Source organism: Zingiber officinale, chromosome 4B, assembly GCF_018446385.1.
Source record: "Zingiber officinale cultivar Zhangliang chromosome 4B, Zo_v1.1, whole genome shotgun sequence".
Lineage (NCBI taxonomy): Eukaryota > Viridiplantae > Streptophyta > Magnoliopsida > Zingiberales > Zingiberaceae > Zingiber > Zingiber officinale.
In genome coordinates this window covers 105,482,722-105,498,489 of record NC_055993.1, presented here as the reverse complement: position 1 = coordinate 105,498,489, position 15,768 = coordinate 105,482,722, and the positions used below count along the sequence as shown (strand labels likewise).

General features: G+C 34.9%; 2 protein-coding genes across 12 annotated transcripts in view; one reads left to right on the top strand and one right to left on the bottom strand.

Annotated features, from left to right (window-relative positions):
* The first annotated feature begins 2,043 nt into the window (after positions 1-2,043).
* On the top strand, positions 2,044-12,294 carry LOC121975890 (katanin p80 WD40 repeat-containing subunit B1 homolog KTN80.4-like). Of its 3 annotated transcripts, none has more exons than XM_042527815.1 (18): positions 2,044-2,475; positions 2,756-2,886; positions 3,002-3,119; positions 3,204-3,430; positions 3,658-3,760; positions 4,444-4,514; positions 6,048-6,122; positions 6,188-6,331; positions 6,442-6,613; positions 6,734-7,264; positions 8,432-8,488; positions 8,556-8,680; positions 9,685-9,807; positions 10,470-10,544; positions 10,663-10,775; positions 11,324-11,443; positions 11,531-11,599; positions 11,799-12,294. In XM_042527815.1, exons 1-18 carry the CDS (start codon positions 2,445-2,447, stop codon positions 11,887-11,889), a joined length of 2,376 nt encoding a protein of 791 aa, XP_042383749.1. In that variant the 5' UTR covers positions 2,044-2,444; the 3' UTR covers positions 11,890-12,294. The 3 variants fall into 3 exon arrangements, with proteins under 3 accessions (XP_042383749.1, XP_042383750.1, XP_042383748.1); XM_042527814.1 differs by having other exon boundaries at positions 2,045-2,475; positions 6,725-7,264; XM_042527816.1 differs by lacking the exon at positions 9,685-9,807 and having other exon boundaries at positions 6,725-7,264.
* Positions 11,848-15,768, bottom strand: part of LOC121975889 (ENHANCER OF AG-4 protein 2-like) — a 19,397-nt gene continuing 15,476 nt past the window's right edge. For 2 of the 9 annotated variants that reach the window (XM_042527803.1, XM_042527813.1), the window contains exons 13-16: positions 13,891-14,010; positions 13,008-13,101; positions 12,570-12,922; positions 11,848-11,986 (exon numbers count right to left, since the gene is read on the bottom strand). The gene's annotated coding sequence lies outside the window, so the exon portion shown is untranslated. Of the gene's footprint in view, positions 11,987-12,569; positions 12,923-13,007; positions 13,102-13,889; positions 14,011-15,768 lie in introns of those variants that run through there. The other 7 variants (XM_042527805.1, XM_042527804.1, XM_042527806.1 and 4 more) reach the window with 7 other exon arrangements.

Below are 15,768 nucleotides of genomic sequence, written 5' to 3'. Positions count from 1 at the left end.
CCCACCAGGGAAATATATGTAAGAGAATAGGAATGTGCTTTATCTTGTTTTTTCATTGAATCTTTAGCTTATTGATGTAAGATTATTGCATAATTACTTAGTCAAGGAATGCCAAATAGATAATATATATACAGATAATGTTGCAAATTACTGGTTACCAACTTTCTAATAGGAAAACTTTAGGATTTTAATAAGTTTGCTTCAATTTAATCCAGTTCAAATGATCCAAATAGGCTTCTTTTTCTTCAACTGCTTGTGCAAATTGTATGCACAAACATATTTTTTTAAAACTACTTTAGGTTTATAATTGTAAAAGGATCTAGCTGAATACTTCTCATCCATGCATTTTGATATGGGTTAGATTTGCAACCCTAGACTTCTGTTTGTATTTAATTAAACTATGGATACAGTGGATAAAATTAATATTGTTTTCATGTCATGCATCCAACCCAAAGCCACTTCAACCAAAGTCAGCTTTCATTTTAACAACTTGCTAGAATTTTGCTGGATTCTAAGTACAAATTCCAACAATATTTAACTAATCCGATCTATATTATTGGATCACAATACTTGAAGATCCAGCAATTATTTTGAGACCATTATTCTTGCCAAAGTCTACATGTGATTGATGCATTAGGCAACATTATTAGACTCTTTTCTCACTGATCCTAATTATTTTCTTCATTTTTTTTGTGTTCTCTATTGTCTGGAAGAACATTAATAGCAGAAGGCAACATGTGGAAGTAGTTTGATTATGTCCCTGTGGTCACCCTCAATCAATATCCTTTAGGTCTCTTTCATCTCAAGGAAAGTTGAGGGAGGCAACTTATTAGTGTCCCTAAAAATTAAATAAAGGAATAAAGAAACAAAATCCTTTAGTGTTCATCTTGTTTGTTTTGTTTCTCAAATCTCCCTTTAATATTTTAAAATCATTAAAATACTCTAAAAACTTCTGTAGCAACATGAAGAATTTAGTCTACTATTGGGCATGTTTAACATAAAACGACTATTACTCGAATAAACAACAAATGAATTATTTTGAAAGTCTATTTTTAAGTGTGCACAAGCTTTGGATAATAAACGTTGAGATGTGATTGCTACTGTTCAACAGCTGTTAGGACTAAATTTTTTAAGTAGCTTAATCTCCCTACTTAAAAGATTGTCATTTCCAAACTCATTTTTAGGACTTTGCAATTCCACATCACCAAAATGATTTCTTTATTTTTTATTTTTTTAAATATAAAGCTCCACCGATTTCCTAAATGAATATAATTTACAAAAAAATTATAATATTTTTTGAGAATTTTTATTTATTTTTCTCTGTTTGATATGATTCTTCTCCAATTCATTTGTGGGGTTGGATGGGTCATTTTTGATTAATTGGTTTGAAAATTTGAATATATAGATTATCAAGAAAAAAAATAAATCGCTCGAAGAGATCATGGCATAGATTCGGTGGGTGAGCAATTGTTCTTTCATCGAACTATAAACGAGTGACGATGAAGATTGAGAGTGATTTGGGGAGGATGGGGGACCTTATATTTTTCGTAAAATAAATTGGAATTAAAATTGAACAAATTTAGATGATAAATAGAGGCAAAAGCAAATCAAATTGCCTCTCGGGGCAACGATAAGAGATAGGATGAGTTGATTAAATAACGAAGGTTTAAGTTCCATAAAGAATTTTAAAAAATTATAACTTTGGACTGTTTATGTTTTTGAATTTATGTTAGTGGTTAGTATGAATGTCATCTTTATAATTATTAATCGGATCATAAAAATTAAATATTTAAATTAAAAAATAATCAATTCAAATTAACAATAAAAAAATGGATAAAAGATTCAACTCTTTCTAATAAATTTGACATATATAAAAGTGGTTTAAGTAGAGTAAACACTATAAAAAATATATTTTAAATAAAAAATGAGAAGTAAAATAATTCGGTGTTTATTTTTTATTTTTAAATTGTAGAAAAAAAAGGAAAAAAGAAAAAGAAAAAAAAAATATGGAAAAGCGTTTTTGGGAGATGAAAAGAGGGCAGGTTTTTGAACCAGACCAAATCACAGCACACAGGCACCAATTTGTCTTCCGGAAAGCTCCGTTTTCTCCCTCCGTCCCTCCTCTCCGAAGGGTCTTCTCTGCTCCTCTCTCGGTTTAAGATCGCTGCTTTGTCCCTTGGGGTGGGGTGTTGCGCGGCGGAGGGGAGGCGGCAGTGGAAGGTGGTGTTGGCACCGATAACTGTAGGGGGTCGACTTCAGCTGAGTGGGTTTTCGCCAGCCGTGGAGAGGAAATGCCGATGAGTCGAGGTTGTCAGATTTGCACCTGGCCAGAGCGGCCGGATCTATGATGAGCGAGGGCGAGTGCGGCTTGCAGTTCGTGGGTGGTCTGATCCGTCCAGGAAGCAGGGGAGGCGGCGGCTCTTTGTTGCGTAGAAGCAAGCGCCATGGCGACCGCCAAGCGTGCTTACAAACTACGTATCCTTTTATTGGTACAGTTCTGTGGGATTCAAATTTTTCTTGAGGCTTACTGTCTAGTGATTCTAAAAGGCCCCGCCTTTGTTTTCAAAAACAATTTGTTATTGTTTTTCTTTTGGGTAAAAAATTGTTTTGGAGATTCTAGTGTTCAGAACAATTTTTTGGCTGACCGCTTTGGATAAATCGCAGTCATATGATCTCAAGATCTCGCTTTGCTTTAAGCTATGGATCTCTTTGATTTCTGAATGAGATTTGGTAACCTTGACGAAAGTAAATATAGAGGAATTTGTTGCACATTCCTCCAATGTGAATTGTCTAAAGATAGGAAGGAAGACTTCGAGGGTTCTGGTTACTGGAGGAGAGGATCACAAGGTCAATCTTTGGGCTATTGGAAAACCCAACGCTATATTGGTGGGTACCTCTCCACCTTCTATCGCCTACTCAAGCTTGTGGTGATTTCATGTATGATGAAGTGTTCTACTTCTATTCTAACTGTATTTTTCCCCCCCATTTTGGCTATACAAAGAGCCTAGCAGGACATATGAGTGCAGTTGAATCTGTAAGTTTTGATTCGTCGGAGGTACTAGTGGCTGCAGGTGCAGCTAGCGGTTCAATAAAGTTGTGGGATTTGGAAGAAGCAAAAAGTAGGACATCTTTTTTTCAGCAGTAATTAGGTATCACAGAAAACAGAGAAGCTGCTTCATATGACTTAGTTTTGCTTTGTGCAGTTGTTCGTACTCTCACAGGCCACAGGTCAAATTGTATAGCAGTTGATTTTCATCCATTTGGTGAATTCTTTGCCTCTGGATCACTAGATACAAATCTAAAAATATGGGATATCAGAAGAAAAGGATGTATCCATACTTACAAAGGTCATACTCGAGGAGTTAATGCCATTAAATTCACTCCGGATGGGCGGTGGGTCGTTTCTGGTGGGGAAGATAACACTGTGAAGGTTTTCCTCAATCTTGTGCATTCACATGTTTTATTTTTCTGATTGGATTCTTGAATGATATGTACTCTGTCATTTATCATCAATTTTTCTGAAATAACATCGAGTTTAGCAGTAGAAAAACATACTAGACAATTTTGATTATATTTTCTTAGCACAAAAATTCCTCTGTACATTATTATGGATGGAATCTGAATCAAATGTATCTTGATTTCCAATCTTGGCGACAGCTTTGGGATCTTACTGCTGGAAAACTTCTGCACGATTTCAAATTTCATGAGGGTCAGATTCAGTGCATTGATTTCCACCCCAATGAATTTCTACTGGCAACAGGTTAGATTAGTGTCATTTGTGTTGGGATGAAACAGTGACCATGTGTAAAATATTACGCATGTAAATTTGATGTGAATTGTTTAGCAAATGGCTTTGATTATTTTACCTCTTCATCTCTATTCTCCCTAATTGTGGTTCCTCAAACCTATATAAGATAATGCTGCCAGACAAATTCTACTACCTTATTATTAATTTAGGTTTGTATCTTCATGTCCTTGCTCTTTTGATTGTTTTTTAGAACACCTTATACTGTGATGTGTTATAATAATTCCATGCTGCCTTTGCATAATTTTGATGTTTGAGTTACAATTATGTCGCCATTTTGATGCAGTGACTAGTTTAATTTGGTGATCATTCTTTTGAACCTTTCTTAGAGTAACTATCTTCAATATTGATTTGAGTTCTTTTGTCAACTCTTTTACCAGCGTTCTAGTATTTTTTGTTATTATTTTTGTTGGGACTGCAAATCTTGGTGTCAACTTAGGTGAAAATATTTAAGGTAAAATCATAAATATTTTGGGTTATTATGAAAACTAAAACAAGAAGGATTAATACTTGGAGAAATTAGGTATGTAATCTCAGACAAAATGGATTCAACAGTTGGACAAAATATATCTCATGTCTACAGTTGGCTATTTCAGTGTTGCCAATTCAAAAGCTGAATTTCTCCATTTAATTTGCAGGCTCAGCTGATAGAACTGTTAAGTTTTGGGATCTTGAAACTTTTGAGTTAATAGGATCTGCTGGACCTGAGGTAGTTGATCATGTTAATTTTATTGGTACTCTTGTATTCTTTTTCTCATTTTAATTGTTTATTTTACTAAAAACCAAGATATTTGTGCTCTTACCTAACAAAATAATAGCCATAATGTAAACATGAAAAATTAAGGTGGTTTGAGTGGTCTACTCCACTCCTTTATTACGCTACTAATCTTATTGCTTCAAATTAAAATACAAACCACATGGAATGACTTTTCTCAAATTGAACTATAGTCCTTTTATGTAATATATACTAATGTGAGTATACTGATGTGCTCTTTTTAAGAGCGCTTATACACACATTTAACTATACAAAATTAACCACAAAAGTAGTAAAAGGATTATCAATGTACTTATTTCATTATCAATTTCCTTGTTTGAAGCTCCTTGAATGCCCTTGTTTGTCGATGACAATGATTTCATTGAAGCCTAAATAACTTAAAGAGGTTTAGGAGAAATCTGACTGAAATAAAACCTTGATCAAATAGAACTTTTACTAAACACTCAAAATTATAGGCCTACCTTATTTTATTTCATTGCAATTCATAGGATGAAAAGAGCCTCTATCAGAAGACTTTGCATGAATGATTCAATTAAGAACCTTCACGTGTAGCAGTATGTTGGCAAAACAGAATGTTGTTGTAGCTTGTTTGAAGATATGGATGCTGGTGATTAAACAAAATTGTTATATATATATCGTGGGTTGAAGAAATTTAAGTAGATTAATGAATCTTAAATTAAAACGTAGGATATGCAATTAGAGATTAAGATGCTAGCATGTGGATTGAAACCTTGAGCCAACAGTCCTATTGAAATTTATTGAATTTCTCCTTAGGTATATAATTTGAGTCTCTATGACAGTTACTTGCTCATATAGGGCTCCAAGATCCTCTTTTTTTGTCAAACTGTAGGTGCTTGCCTAGATCCTCACATTCGTGAAACAAGATATTTAATTGAGTAAATACGGAAATATAGTCAAATTTACAAGAATACTATTATGATTGCAGATTAGTAAGTTGATTGCTAATCATCATGGTATATAACAATGGGAATAATCACTGATCTGGTGATATTAAATCACATAAAAATTGTTCCAATGGAATTAGTTATCTAAGTATACCCATAGCTCTTCTTTTACATAGTAACTTGACCTTGAAGATTATATAAACTGACCCACTGTTTTTTTTACCATTTAATAATGCATATAACTTTTATGTTTTAGTGGCTCTATTTTTGTAATGCTACTAATAGAGTTTGCATTTTCTTTTCCTGCTAGGGAAGGTGAGAGAAACGGAAGGAAAAAAGTATTAATGTTTTAGATCATTTTTTTCAGATATTTATGCATAGAACCGTTTTGTCTTGTCTAATGTAGACACATTTTCTAGTTTCAACAAACCAATAGGTTATTAAAAAAAAACTGGTATATCCTTTTTTAAATCATATATTTAACAGGGTTCGTTAAGCAACCGGTATGTCCTTGCATTATCATTGAAAGCTAATGTGCAATTTTTATTGAAATTAACTCCAGACTTCTGGTGTGCGTTCTATGATCTTTAATCCTGATGGGAGAACTTTGCTTTGTGGACTGCATGAAAGTCTCAAGGTAACCTTAATCTCTTAATTACTATACTGATAGCTTCTGTATGTACTGACTATAAACATATACAGGTTTTTTCTTGGGAACCAATAAGATGCCATGATGCTGTTGATGTGGGGTGGTCTAGATTATCAGATATGAATATTCATGAAGGAAAACTTCTTGGATGTTCATATAATCAAAGCTGTGTTGGAGTGTGGGTTGTGGACCTCTCTGTGCGTTCTAACTTTATTCGTAATTTTAATGTTATTTCATTTATAGTTTTGGCAGAAAGATTCAACATGATGTTAGTTTACATATAGTAACCCATTGATCTGAACTACAGCTCATTGAACCATATGCAATTGGTGTTGCTGCCAATTTAAATGGGGAAGCAAAGTCTATCCTAAGTGGTAATTTATCTATGCAAACTGATAGTAATATAAAGTCTAATATGGGGAAGCTATCCATTTCACAAAGTTCAGAACCTAATCCTAAGGAGACAAAATTGCCACCCTGTAAGTTATTGGTTTATCTTTAGTTAATTATCTCCATTACTATAGATGCAATAGTGAATCTGTTTAAATGCATTTTAGATTTCTCATCTTTTGTATCTTTTCTAAATAAAGCAAGTACAGGCATCCTTAGCACTCCTCAAAAGATAGGGACAAGTGGTGCCCCCAAAACAACTGCTGCAGCACCTTCAGCAGTTGCTTCTATTACTGCAAAAAGAAGTTCAACAAAATCTAATGTTGCCACAAGTCTGCAGGCCATCAACAAAACAAATATTATACCTGTTATTGTCCCCAGAAGTAGCCCTAGGCCAGATTTATCCTCTGATTCTGCATCCTCTGATTCTGCTAAAGAGACTGATGTTGGAAGGACAATACAATCTGATATCCAGTCAAAATTTTCTAGTTTCAGAAATGCACCAAACATCAGAGAAGATTCTGACAAAGCAGATGTCTCGAAGTCTGGATTTGTGGCGAGTAGAAATACTGAGCAGCATGAACTTCTGGGCCAAAATGCTATATCTTCTGACATTTCCATAACACAAGCATTGACAGTAGCTGGAGCAAACAACTTGGATGATGTTAGACATGTTGCAATAGCAAGGGCCAGAACTAATTTATTCAGAGAGACAGTTTCAAATTATGATCAGGAAACTTGTAAGTTCTAAATCCTTACTGGGTTTATATGTTGCAAGACACTTTTGTAATTATTCACTCTTTTCCAGTTCACAACTGTACATTTTATATTGTCATTTTTTGTGCATCTATGATCTTGAATTGTATGAAGTTATAAACTGAGAGTAGTGGGTTGAATGAGAAGCTTTTGGAGTCTTTTGTGAACACCCCCTTATGCATTGACTCTGCACCACCCACCATATTTTATTGATCATAAGATTGAGGAGTTTAGAAGTTGAAATACATACTATTTGGCACTCCAATATGTCAAATAAAATTTTGCCTCAGCCAACTAGACAGCCAGTGTCTAACATTATGTTTGAACTAGCATATGTCAACATAAATTTTTTGCTTTGTGCTTTTGATTGTGACTTATTGTTTATGCTGTTCTCAAACTTGACTTATTTTTATTGTTGTGCTGGCCTACATGGTGGATGGGGGCATGACAATTGATGCATGCTCATGAATTAAACTTATTGTTGAGTTACTTTATGAGCTGTGCAATTTGTTCTATGACGTTTTAGTGATTTTGACATGTAATTTGTGGCAGAGTAATATATTTTCTAATTATAAACTGTGAGGTTACTTAGTGTTTGATATCTATTTTAAATGCGCATATTAGATTGGATTTAAAGAAAGAAAATGCTTTCTATAGATTTTTACATTTTGCTCCAGAAAATATAAGATGCATTAAGCTGTCTAATCATAAAAGAAGAAATTATCATTTGACAAGTCTTACTTGTTGATTTATGACAAATACTAATTTCATAAGCAAGATACTTAAAAAATTTTGTCTTTCTTTCTACTAGTTAAGGTCTAGCAGAGGCATGATCCTTGCTAGAAGACTATAGGTGATTATAATGGTTTATTTAGCCTGTGGAAGTTATGATAATTACCACTTGATTGATGATGATTGTTGGATATGACCTACTCAATCACAGCATAGGGATAACTTGGATATCATGCCAGCATTAGTTTTCTCTGCATCTTAGTTAATTTTACAGCCATGATCAGGAATTCACATGTCAGATGCTAACAGTTTCAGTAATTAATATCTCATCAGGATATCCAAATTGCATATTGATATTGGCTAAAATATCAGACATTGTTTTTTATTGTTATAAATGATTTATTTTGGCTCATGTACAGACAACATTAGAGTCCAAAAGCCAATGGAAGCATCTTCTTTTGTAGTTCCCAAAGGAGGTATTCTCTTACTGTTGCTTTTTGGTGTAGTGGTTATAGTTCATGTTTTAATTTTCTGATGCTTTAGGAAGAACAAGGTCGCTTGTAGCAAATTTTGAAAGGAGGGATCAAAGTAGGGCACAATCTCCAAGCTATGGACCAAGCTTAAGTAGTTCTCCTGAGACAGGAGTTGGAGCTATCTCAAATTCTTTGGTACATTATCCAATCTTACCCGTGTCATTAGTTTCACTATGTTGTTACTTGTTAGTAATTTGTTACATTTGACTTTGTATTAGACGGGCTGTCTAATAAGTTAAATATGTTTTGCAACCAAAATCATGAAAAACAATTGTGTACAGATGATTTTGTAAAAATTTAAAAGGGAAATTGAACTAAAATGGTCTCAATTTTTAGTTTTTGCTCGGAAAAGATCCGTTTTTCATAGATGACCCTCATCCATGCCCAATATTCTTCCTCAACCCATATACAAAGTAAAGTATTTACCAAAACTTTGATAAGTGCTAAAAGGTGATGCATGTTATGTTTATTTAGGATCACTGGTGTGATTTCTCAAAATTATTTAGAACTTGTCCCAGGGTTGCCTTTTGCACACCTTCTGCCACCACTTCCACTCCATGTTTCTCATGGGAGCTAGAATCCTAACTGCAGATCTCTCTTCTGAAAGAGAGTATCCTCTCTCTTCCAGTGTTGAGCAATGATTCTTTCTAATTGGTGCATTCTGGAGAACGCCCCAACAATTCAAAATTTTGGAGGTCTCAACTATCTCAATGACTCCTGCTGGTCTTCCGGATCTAATTTTATGTCCATTACCATGAAATTATTAAACAGGAAAAAGTTTGCTCTGTGGTTTGCAACTGCAACAGTTGTAGTTGGGTCATTGACCGAGGTTAGTTGTAGCACTTCACTACCTAGACTATGAGATTTGTGACTCGGCCAGGACCTCATGGTGCAGAGTGATGCCCTATTATTCGCCCTTTGGTGGTCAATCAAGCCTAGCCTCATAAGCACTTGAGGCCAACACATTACTGACTTTTAAGTGCTTTTACATTCACCAACAATTTCATGTACAAGTGGATATACTCTTCCTTTTAACTGTTTTTATTTTTTATTTTTTCAAAAATTAGAGTATGTGCTCAGATCACTTCATTTCTTCTGAAATTACTGTTGACATAGTGTTTTTTAAACATTCTGAACAGAGTCAAAATCAATATACTGAAGAAGAAACCTTATCTGCTTCGGATGAGAATTCTATTGCATTTTTATTGAAAAAACATCACCAATTTTTAAATTTGGCCCGAACTCGGTTGACCAAATTACAGGTAAATTTTTTACTTTCAGCAGTTAGCAGTTTTTGCTGGTCAGTTTACTGATTGCACACAACAGAAACAACCAATGCCATCATGAAGATCCTTAAGTGTGAATCACAAGTTTCTTCACTAATTGTTTCCTTGTTTTGCAGGACTAAAATGAATAAAATATGCAGTCAACATAAGCCCACGTTTTGGATATCTATTATATTACAATTTCATATAGCTATCTCAGGAAGCTCTTGGATTTTTTTGCTCTTGTGATTGCATTTTAGCATTTTCAAATGTTGAACTAGAAAAATAGGTTTTGATTAACTAGTTATTGTCAAATCAAATTGGAAGCATGATTACGCATGACTAATCTTTTTTTTTTTTGAGTATTTCTTTTGAGATGTTTTATCTTGCAGATCCTTAACTCTGGTAGTTCCTGGCCTTAGTAGTATTTAAGATCATGTGTAATAGTTGCTTTCCTTCTAATTTCGGTCAACACAGTAAATGAACAAAAGTATAGATATTTTATCTGAAAATTCTAGTTAGCTGAACCCATTTTGTGCGTTATTTGGTTATTATTTTAATCGTGTTGATTCTCCTCGTACAAGCAAGCTATCTGCCATTGCAGCAAACTACTTGAAAATGAGTTACTAATGTTTATATTCTTTACATACACTCTGCAGGTAGTTCACCGACTTTGGCGAAGAAATGATGTTAAAGGTGTCATAGGTGCTATTGAGCGAATGTCTGATCATAGTGTATGTACCCTTATTCCAATTTATTGGATATCTCGATGAGGACATGGTTTATCATACTACTATGCAGAATTGTAATTTTGTTACAAACCTCGTCTAACTTCTGTAATAACATAACCAGGTCTCTGCTGACATAGTCAGTGCTCTCAAAGATAAAAGTGATGTTATCACTTTGGATATATGCACATCCCTCCTGCCACGTCTCACCAGCCTTATCGAAAGCAAGATGGATAGGTATGGTTCCAGCAGTTCCTGTGAATTGTTTCGCCTGAGATAGCATAATATCTTGCCTTTATATTGAACAATCTTAACATTATGTTGTATTGGCAATCATCAAACTGTTGTTAACCACTGTATGGTGTCAAGTTATCAGAAAGTATCTGCAACCTACCCTTTTTTGTTCCCTTGCCTTTATCCTTTTTCATGTTATACCTTTTAGATCTTTTTACCTTCTGTTTCCTTCCCTTAACATTCTATTTCGTAGTTTATTAGGTTAAAAGATAAATGACAACAAATTTTTTTATTATTCTTTTTATTCATTTTGCCCTAGCCCTTCATAATTTGGTAAGCTTTGTGGGCATTACAAAAATGGTGCAAATCCTCAAAAGATGAGATATGATGGTTTGTTTGATCAAGATATCTATAGGCATCAGAACTTTAGTATGTGGTTTGTATTATCTACCAGTTGCACCTTGAATGAGTATATACATATCACATTTGATCAGCACATTATTTCTGCACCAAAATCTTCTTGATGCATTTTAGGTTGCTCTCCTTCACAGGCATTTGAGTGTTTCCCTGGAAATGCTGCTGAAGCTGATCAGGGTTTTCGGTCCTGTAATCCGTTCAACTTTGTCGGCGGACCCATCTTCTGTTGGTGTCGATCTTCAAGCAGAACAGAGGTCCGTTCTCAGTTACATTTACCATGTTTATCTTCTTCTCATACAAGTTACAATTGTTACTCTTAAACCTATCTCGATCATTGCTAGGTTGGAAAGATGCAATTTGTGCTTCATTGAGCTGGAGAAGGTCCAGCAAAAAATTCCTTCCATGACAAGGTAAATAAATTGCTACCACCATGAGAAAGGACTCCACTGTTTTTTAAAAATAAAAATAGAGGAATACGAACTAGCATATCGAAATGGAAAATACCATAGTGGTTCTTTAGGATTTCTTGTGGACAGTCATTTTTTTTTTTTTGTGATACTTGAATTTTTCATATCGAAGGAAATTGACTAGTTACTTGACATTTAACAGAAAAGGAGGATCCATTGCAAAGACTGCACAAGAACTGAATCTTGCTCTCCAGGAAGTGTTACGACTAACATATACATACACGTCTATATAGTTGATTTGCCATCTTGAGTCGATCATCATTGAGCCGCCTATTGCTTGCCTGCGCCTGTAAGGGATCTAAGTATTTAACCTGCTGGAGGGATTGGATCCTGTCATGCAGTCCATCAAAGAATATCAGTACAACCCCAGTCAAGCTCGAATGGAACACATTGAAAATGAACTGCAATGTCGCCCATAAGAGGTTTGATAAATCGAAGAGCATTGTGTGTTTTGTGTTTTCCTACATGATATGGTTGTTTGTAGCACAAGTTTCAATTTGCTCCATTGAATTGTGTAGATCATTAGGATGAGAAGGCCACAGAACAACTCCTTTTCATTTCCTTGTAAAAATTTCTTGTATCCCGCATCACAGTGAAAAGAAGAAAAAAAATTGCCTCCGTAGGTCGTTACAATTAAAGTCATGGTACCGCTGCATTCGGGCATCAGAATTTTGAAACTCGTAGATGGTGTTTATGTATTGCTGTGATAACATCCTTGCAAAAAGAATGTTGGCGTGTTCTCATTTAACATGAATTTGTTTTTTGTTTCTTTTTTCATTCCAATATCTACTACGCATGAAGGATTTGAATGCTTAAAGAACATTAAATTTAATAAGTCTGATTTTATAAGACTGAAAAAAAAGAGCAACTTTGCAGGACTGTAAATGGTTTTGATAGTTTTTTTGACACTTACTATTTTCAATCAGATTGATGTCTGTTGAATTGTTCGATTGACGATGTTCATGTGAATTCATACAACCTGCCTAGATAATCAAGTCAGCATCCATATTAGTCGGTTCAATTGACTCAATTTTCTCTTGTATCGGAATTTACGCACCTCCACGCTCCAAACTCTAACAAGAGATTGTAAGTGAACTCTCGTTGATTAAACAAACAGATCCGCAAATGAGCAAATGATCTCACCAGTCGTAGCATAAACTTCAGAGACATGAGGTAAGAGAAGTTCATAGACACGATATGAACTCCATTTCCTACAGTGCCTACTGATAAAAGATGAGTTACGCAGCACTTTGACGACTGATATTGCTATGAGCAGATATAAGATGGGTGTTAAAGAGGAGGTATTTCAAAGAAGATTCAAACCAGTTAAGCCAAAAGTACCAAAACGCACCATGCTATTGAGAATTCGGAAGTAAATAAAGGTACCACCCGTGTCTCCAACTTCGTCCATTGAAGTACCAAGGATGCATTCAGTAGCGGTGAGTCTTGCGGAAAGAATCACAAACATGGAGTACAAGTGAAGAATAACACAAGTGTTATGAAGCAACATCTTAGATTTTATCAAGTTTGCGACAAATTCAACTACTGAGCAAGTAAAATAAAAGCGTGTAATTGTCGTCAAGGATGTCTATCAAAGTCTAAAATAAAACCAATTACTTTGTAAGTAAAACAATCTCCACAAACAACTCATCTGACCTAATGAAGTTTCAGTAAGGTTATTGATCTGAATCTTCTGTTTAATTTTCTATAGATAATATTGTGTAAAAACCGAAAGCCTAAACGGCACCGTATTACTATTATTGAAAGAGTTTGCTGCTAAGGGTCGAACAATACCTATTAACATATAAGCTAATGTACATGTTTACCTCGACATCTCAAACAAATTATTCCATTTGCTTTTATCCAAAAACAATTGCAAGAATTGGGTTCGTTGATATTCCTGGTATAGTTGATCTTGAAGGAAATCTTTGACACAAAGCATAGCATAATGCAATTATGAGATATCTATATGGGTAGGATTGCAGAAGCATAGTTTCATTATTTCAGGGGCAACACCAAGCTTCAAATTGGAACAAAAAGGTTCTTAAGATTCGTAATCACAGCATTTCGGCTGCTTAATCCCGGTTCTTAGTTTCCGCCCTTTGGAAGGGAAGGTTGACAAAAAGTTACAATTTAAGTTTCAGAGTAATGACAGTCAGTACTGGTGCTACAAAAAGCCCAGTGAGAAAATTCAACTGTACAAATTTCTACAGATCAATGTTCATAATTTTTACCTCTGAATCTGAAGTGGTTTAGCTGGTACAAAATTTGTTGACAAGAACTTTCTCAATTGTTCCCAGTATATATGCTGAATATAATACATATCCACAAGCCACCAGCATTTGCACCAAAACCTGTGGCATTTAAATATCAGTCGAACTTGATGAACTCAAAATACTCCGCAAATTAGATGAATATCCACAAAAGCCTCAACAAACAAAATAATGAAAGATCATATCCAATTATTATAAAAGCTCGGAGGTGAGGTTCAAGTATGTTGTATAAACTTACGATCATAAAGCAAAAGTCCAAAACTTGATCAAAGAATAATGCTATAAATGACCAGAGAAGAGTTGAAAAGATCTATCATCAAGTACAATGAAAATAACTACATATGGCACAAGTATTGTCGTAAATGTTATGCAGCAGTTCGTTAGAAAGAAGTAACAGAGTAAAAAAAATCAAGAAAAATTTTTAGAATTTGAGATGATTCATCAATAACAATACATTATTTCATATATGCATATATTTCTAACTAACACATAACACAAAACAGCTAACATATAACAGTGAATCTCAACAGACTAACACACTCCATATAAAAGAAATTTAAACATTGATCTAAGCAACACAATATTATTACGATGTAATCAATCCAATTAAATTGATATAAATTTGATAAGACTTGAAATTTAACAAGCAGAAGATTATTTCATATTCAGCATAATCCTTATGCAGCCACAAGCAGAAACCTTCATAGCATTGTGCTTTCATGTTGCTAATCTAGTCCCCGGGGCCATGGTACCGCGGTAGGACATCCATATTGTCACCCAAGCACCCGCGGTTCGAACCCCAGCTACGGCCTATTTGTAGGAATTTTTCCTCCAAATGGGGGCGTAACCAAAGGATGCTGGGCTGGCCACCACGTGCGCTTCCCGATTTACCCTGGTGATCGGTGGGAAACTTCCGTGAGATCGGGCCGATCACCCCAGAGATAGTCAATGAGGCTAACTGGGACTATTATTTTTTTTTTCATGTTGCTAATCTAGAAACTTTCATTGTAGCAAAAAGGTGATAATGTTCACTCCAGACATCCTTCACATCCCGCCCCAAGTTATGTGAAGAGAGGTAAATCACAAGGTTAGCTTATAGCCGACCGCCAAGTGACTAGGGGATGGAAGGAGTTTTTCCCAAGGGCATACATCCTCCGAGAACTTATCTCTATCCCATTGTAGCAAATCTGTCACCCTCTAGCCAACTAGGCACCCCTGTGGGACTATCCAGAAACTTTCAGAACAATAGGAAACATGGACATTATATTTCAAGATTATTCAAAATTTTGAGACCTAAAAAGATTCTTAGGAAGCAGAAAGTGACTATTATTTGCCCCTTAGGATGAGTAATTAATTGTAGCTCTAATACTAAAACAATGAAAGGAAAAAGTCAAAATGATGTGTGAAAATATTCAATGATGAGTTGTCAAAAGGTAAATTGAATGTATTTCCATCCTTTGATGAACAAGATGAAATTATTAGGGTCTCATAGAACTTGATAATGGTTAATCTAACACTTAATCATGTCCGAAACCAGAATGATTGCCCACAGGCATATTCCTTGTTTCTCCAAAAGATAAGGCACTCATGCCCTTAAGGCCCAAACTTGCACACAGTTAGGATTGTATTTGTTTCCATACAAAAAGCCAACTGTTCTAGGCCCAAGCTTGTAAACAATTAGTGTTGTATTTGTTTTTATATTCAATGCAATATCAAGTGTTTTAGGCAAAACTTGACTTAGGTATTGATGGCATAATGAATGCAGCCAATAAGGGGAAGATGCAGCAATGTTGTGGCAGCTCAATAAACTTTAGCAAAAGTAATTAACGCATCTCAACT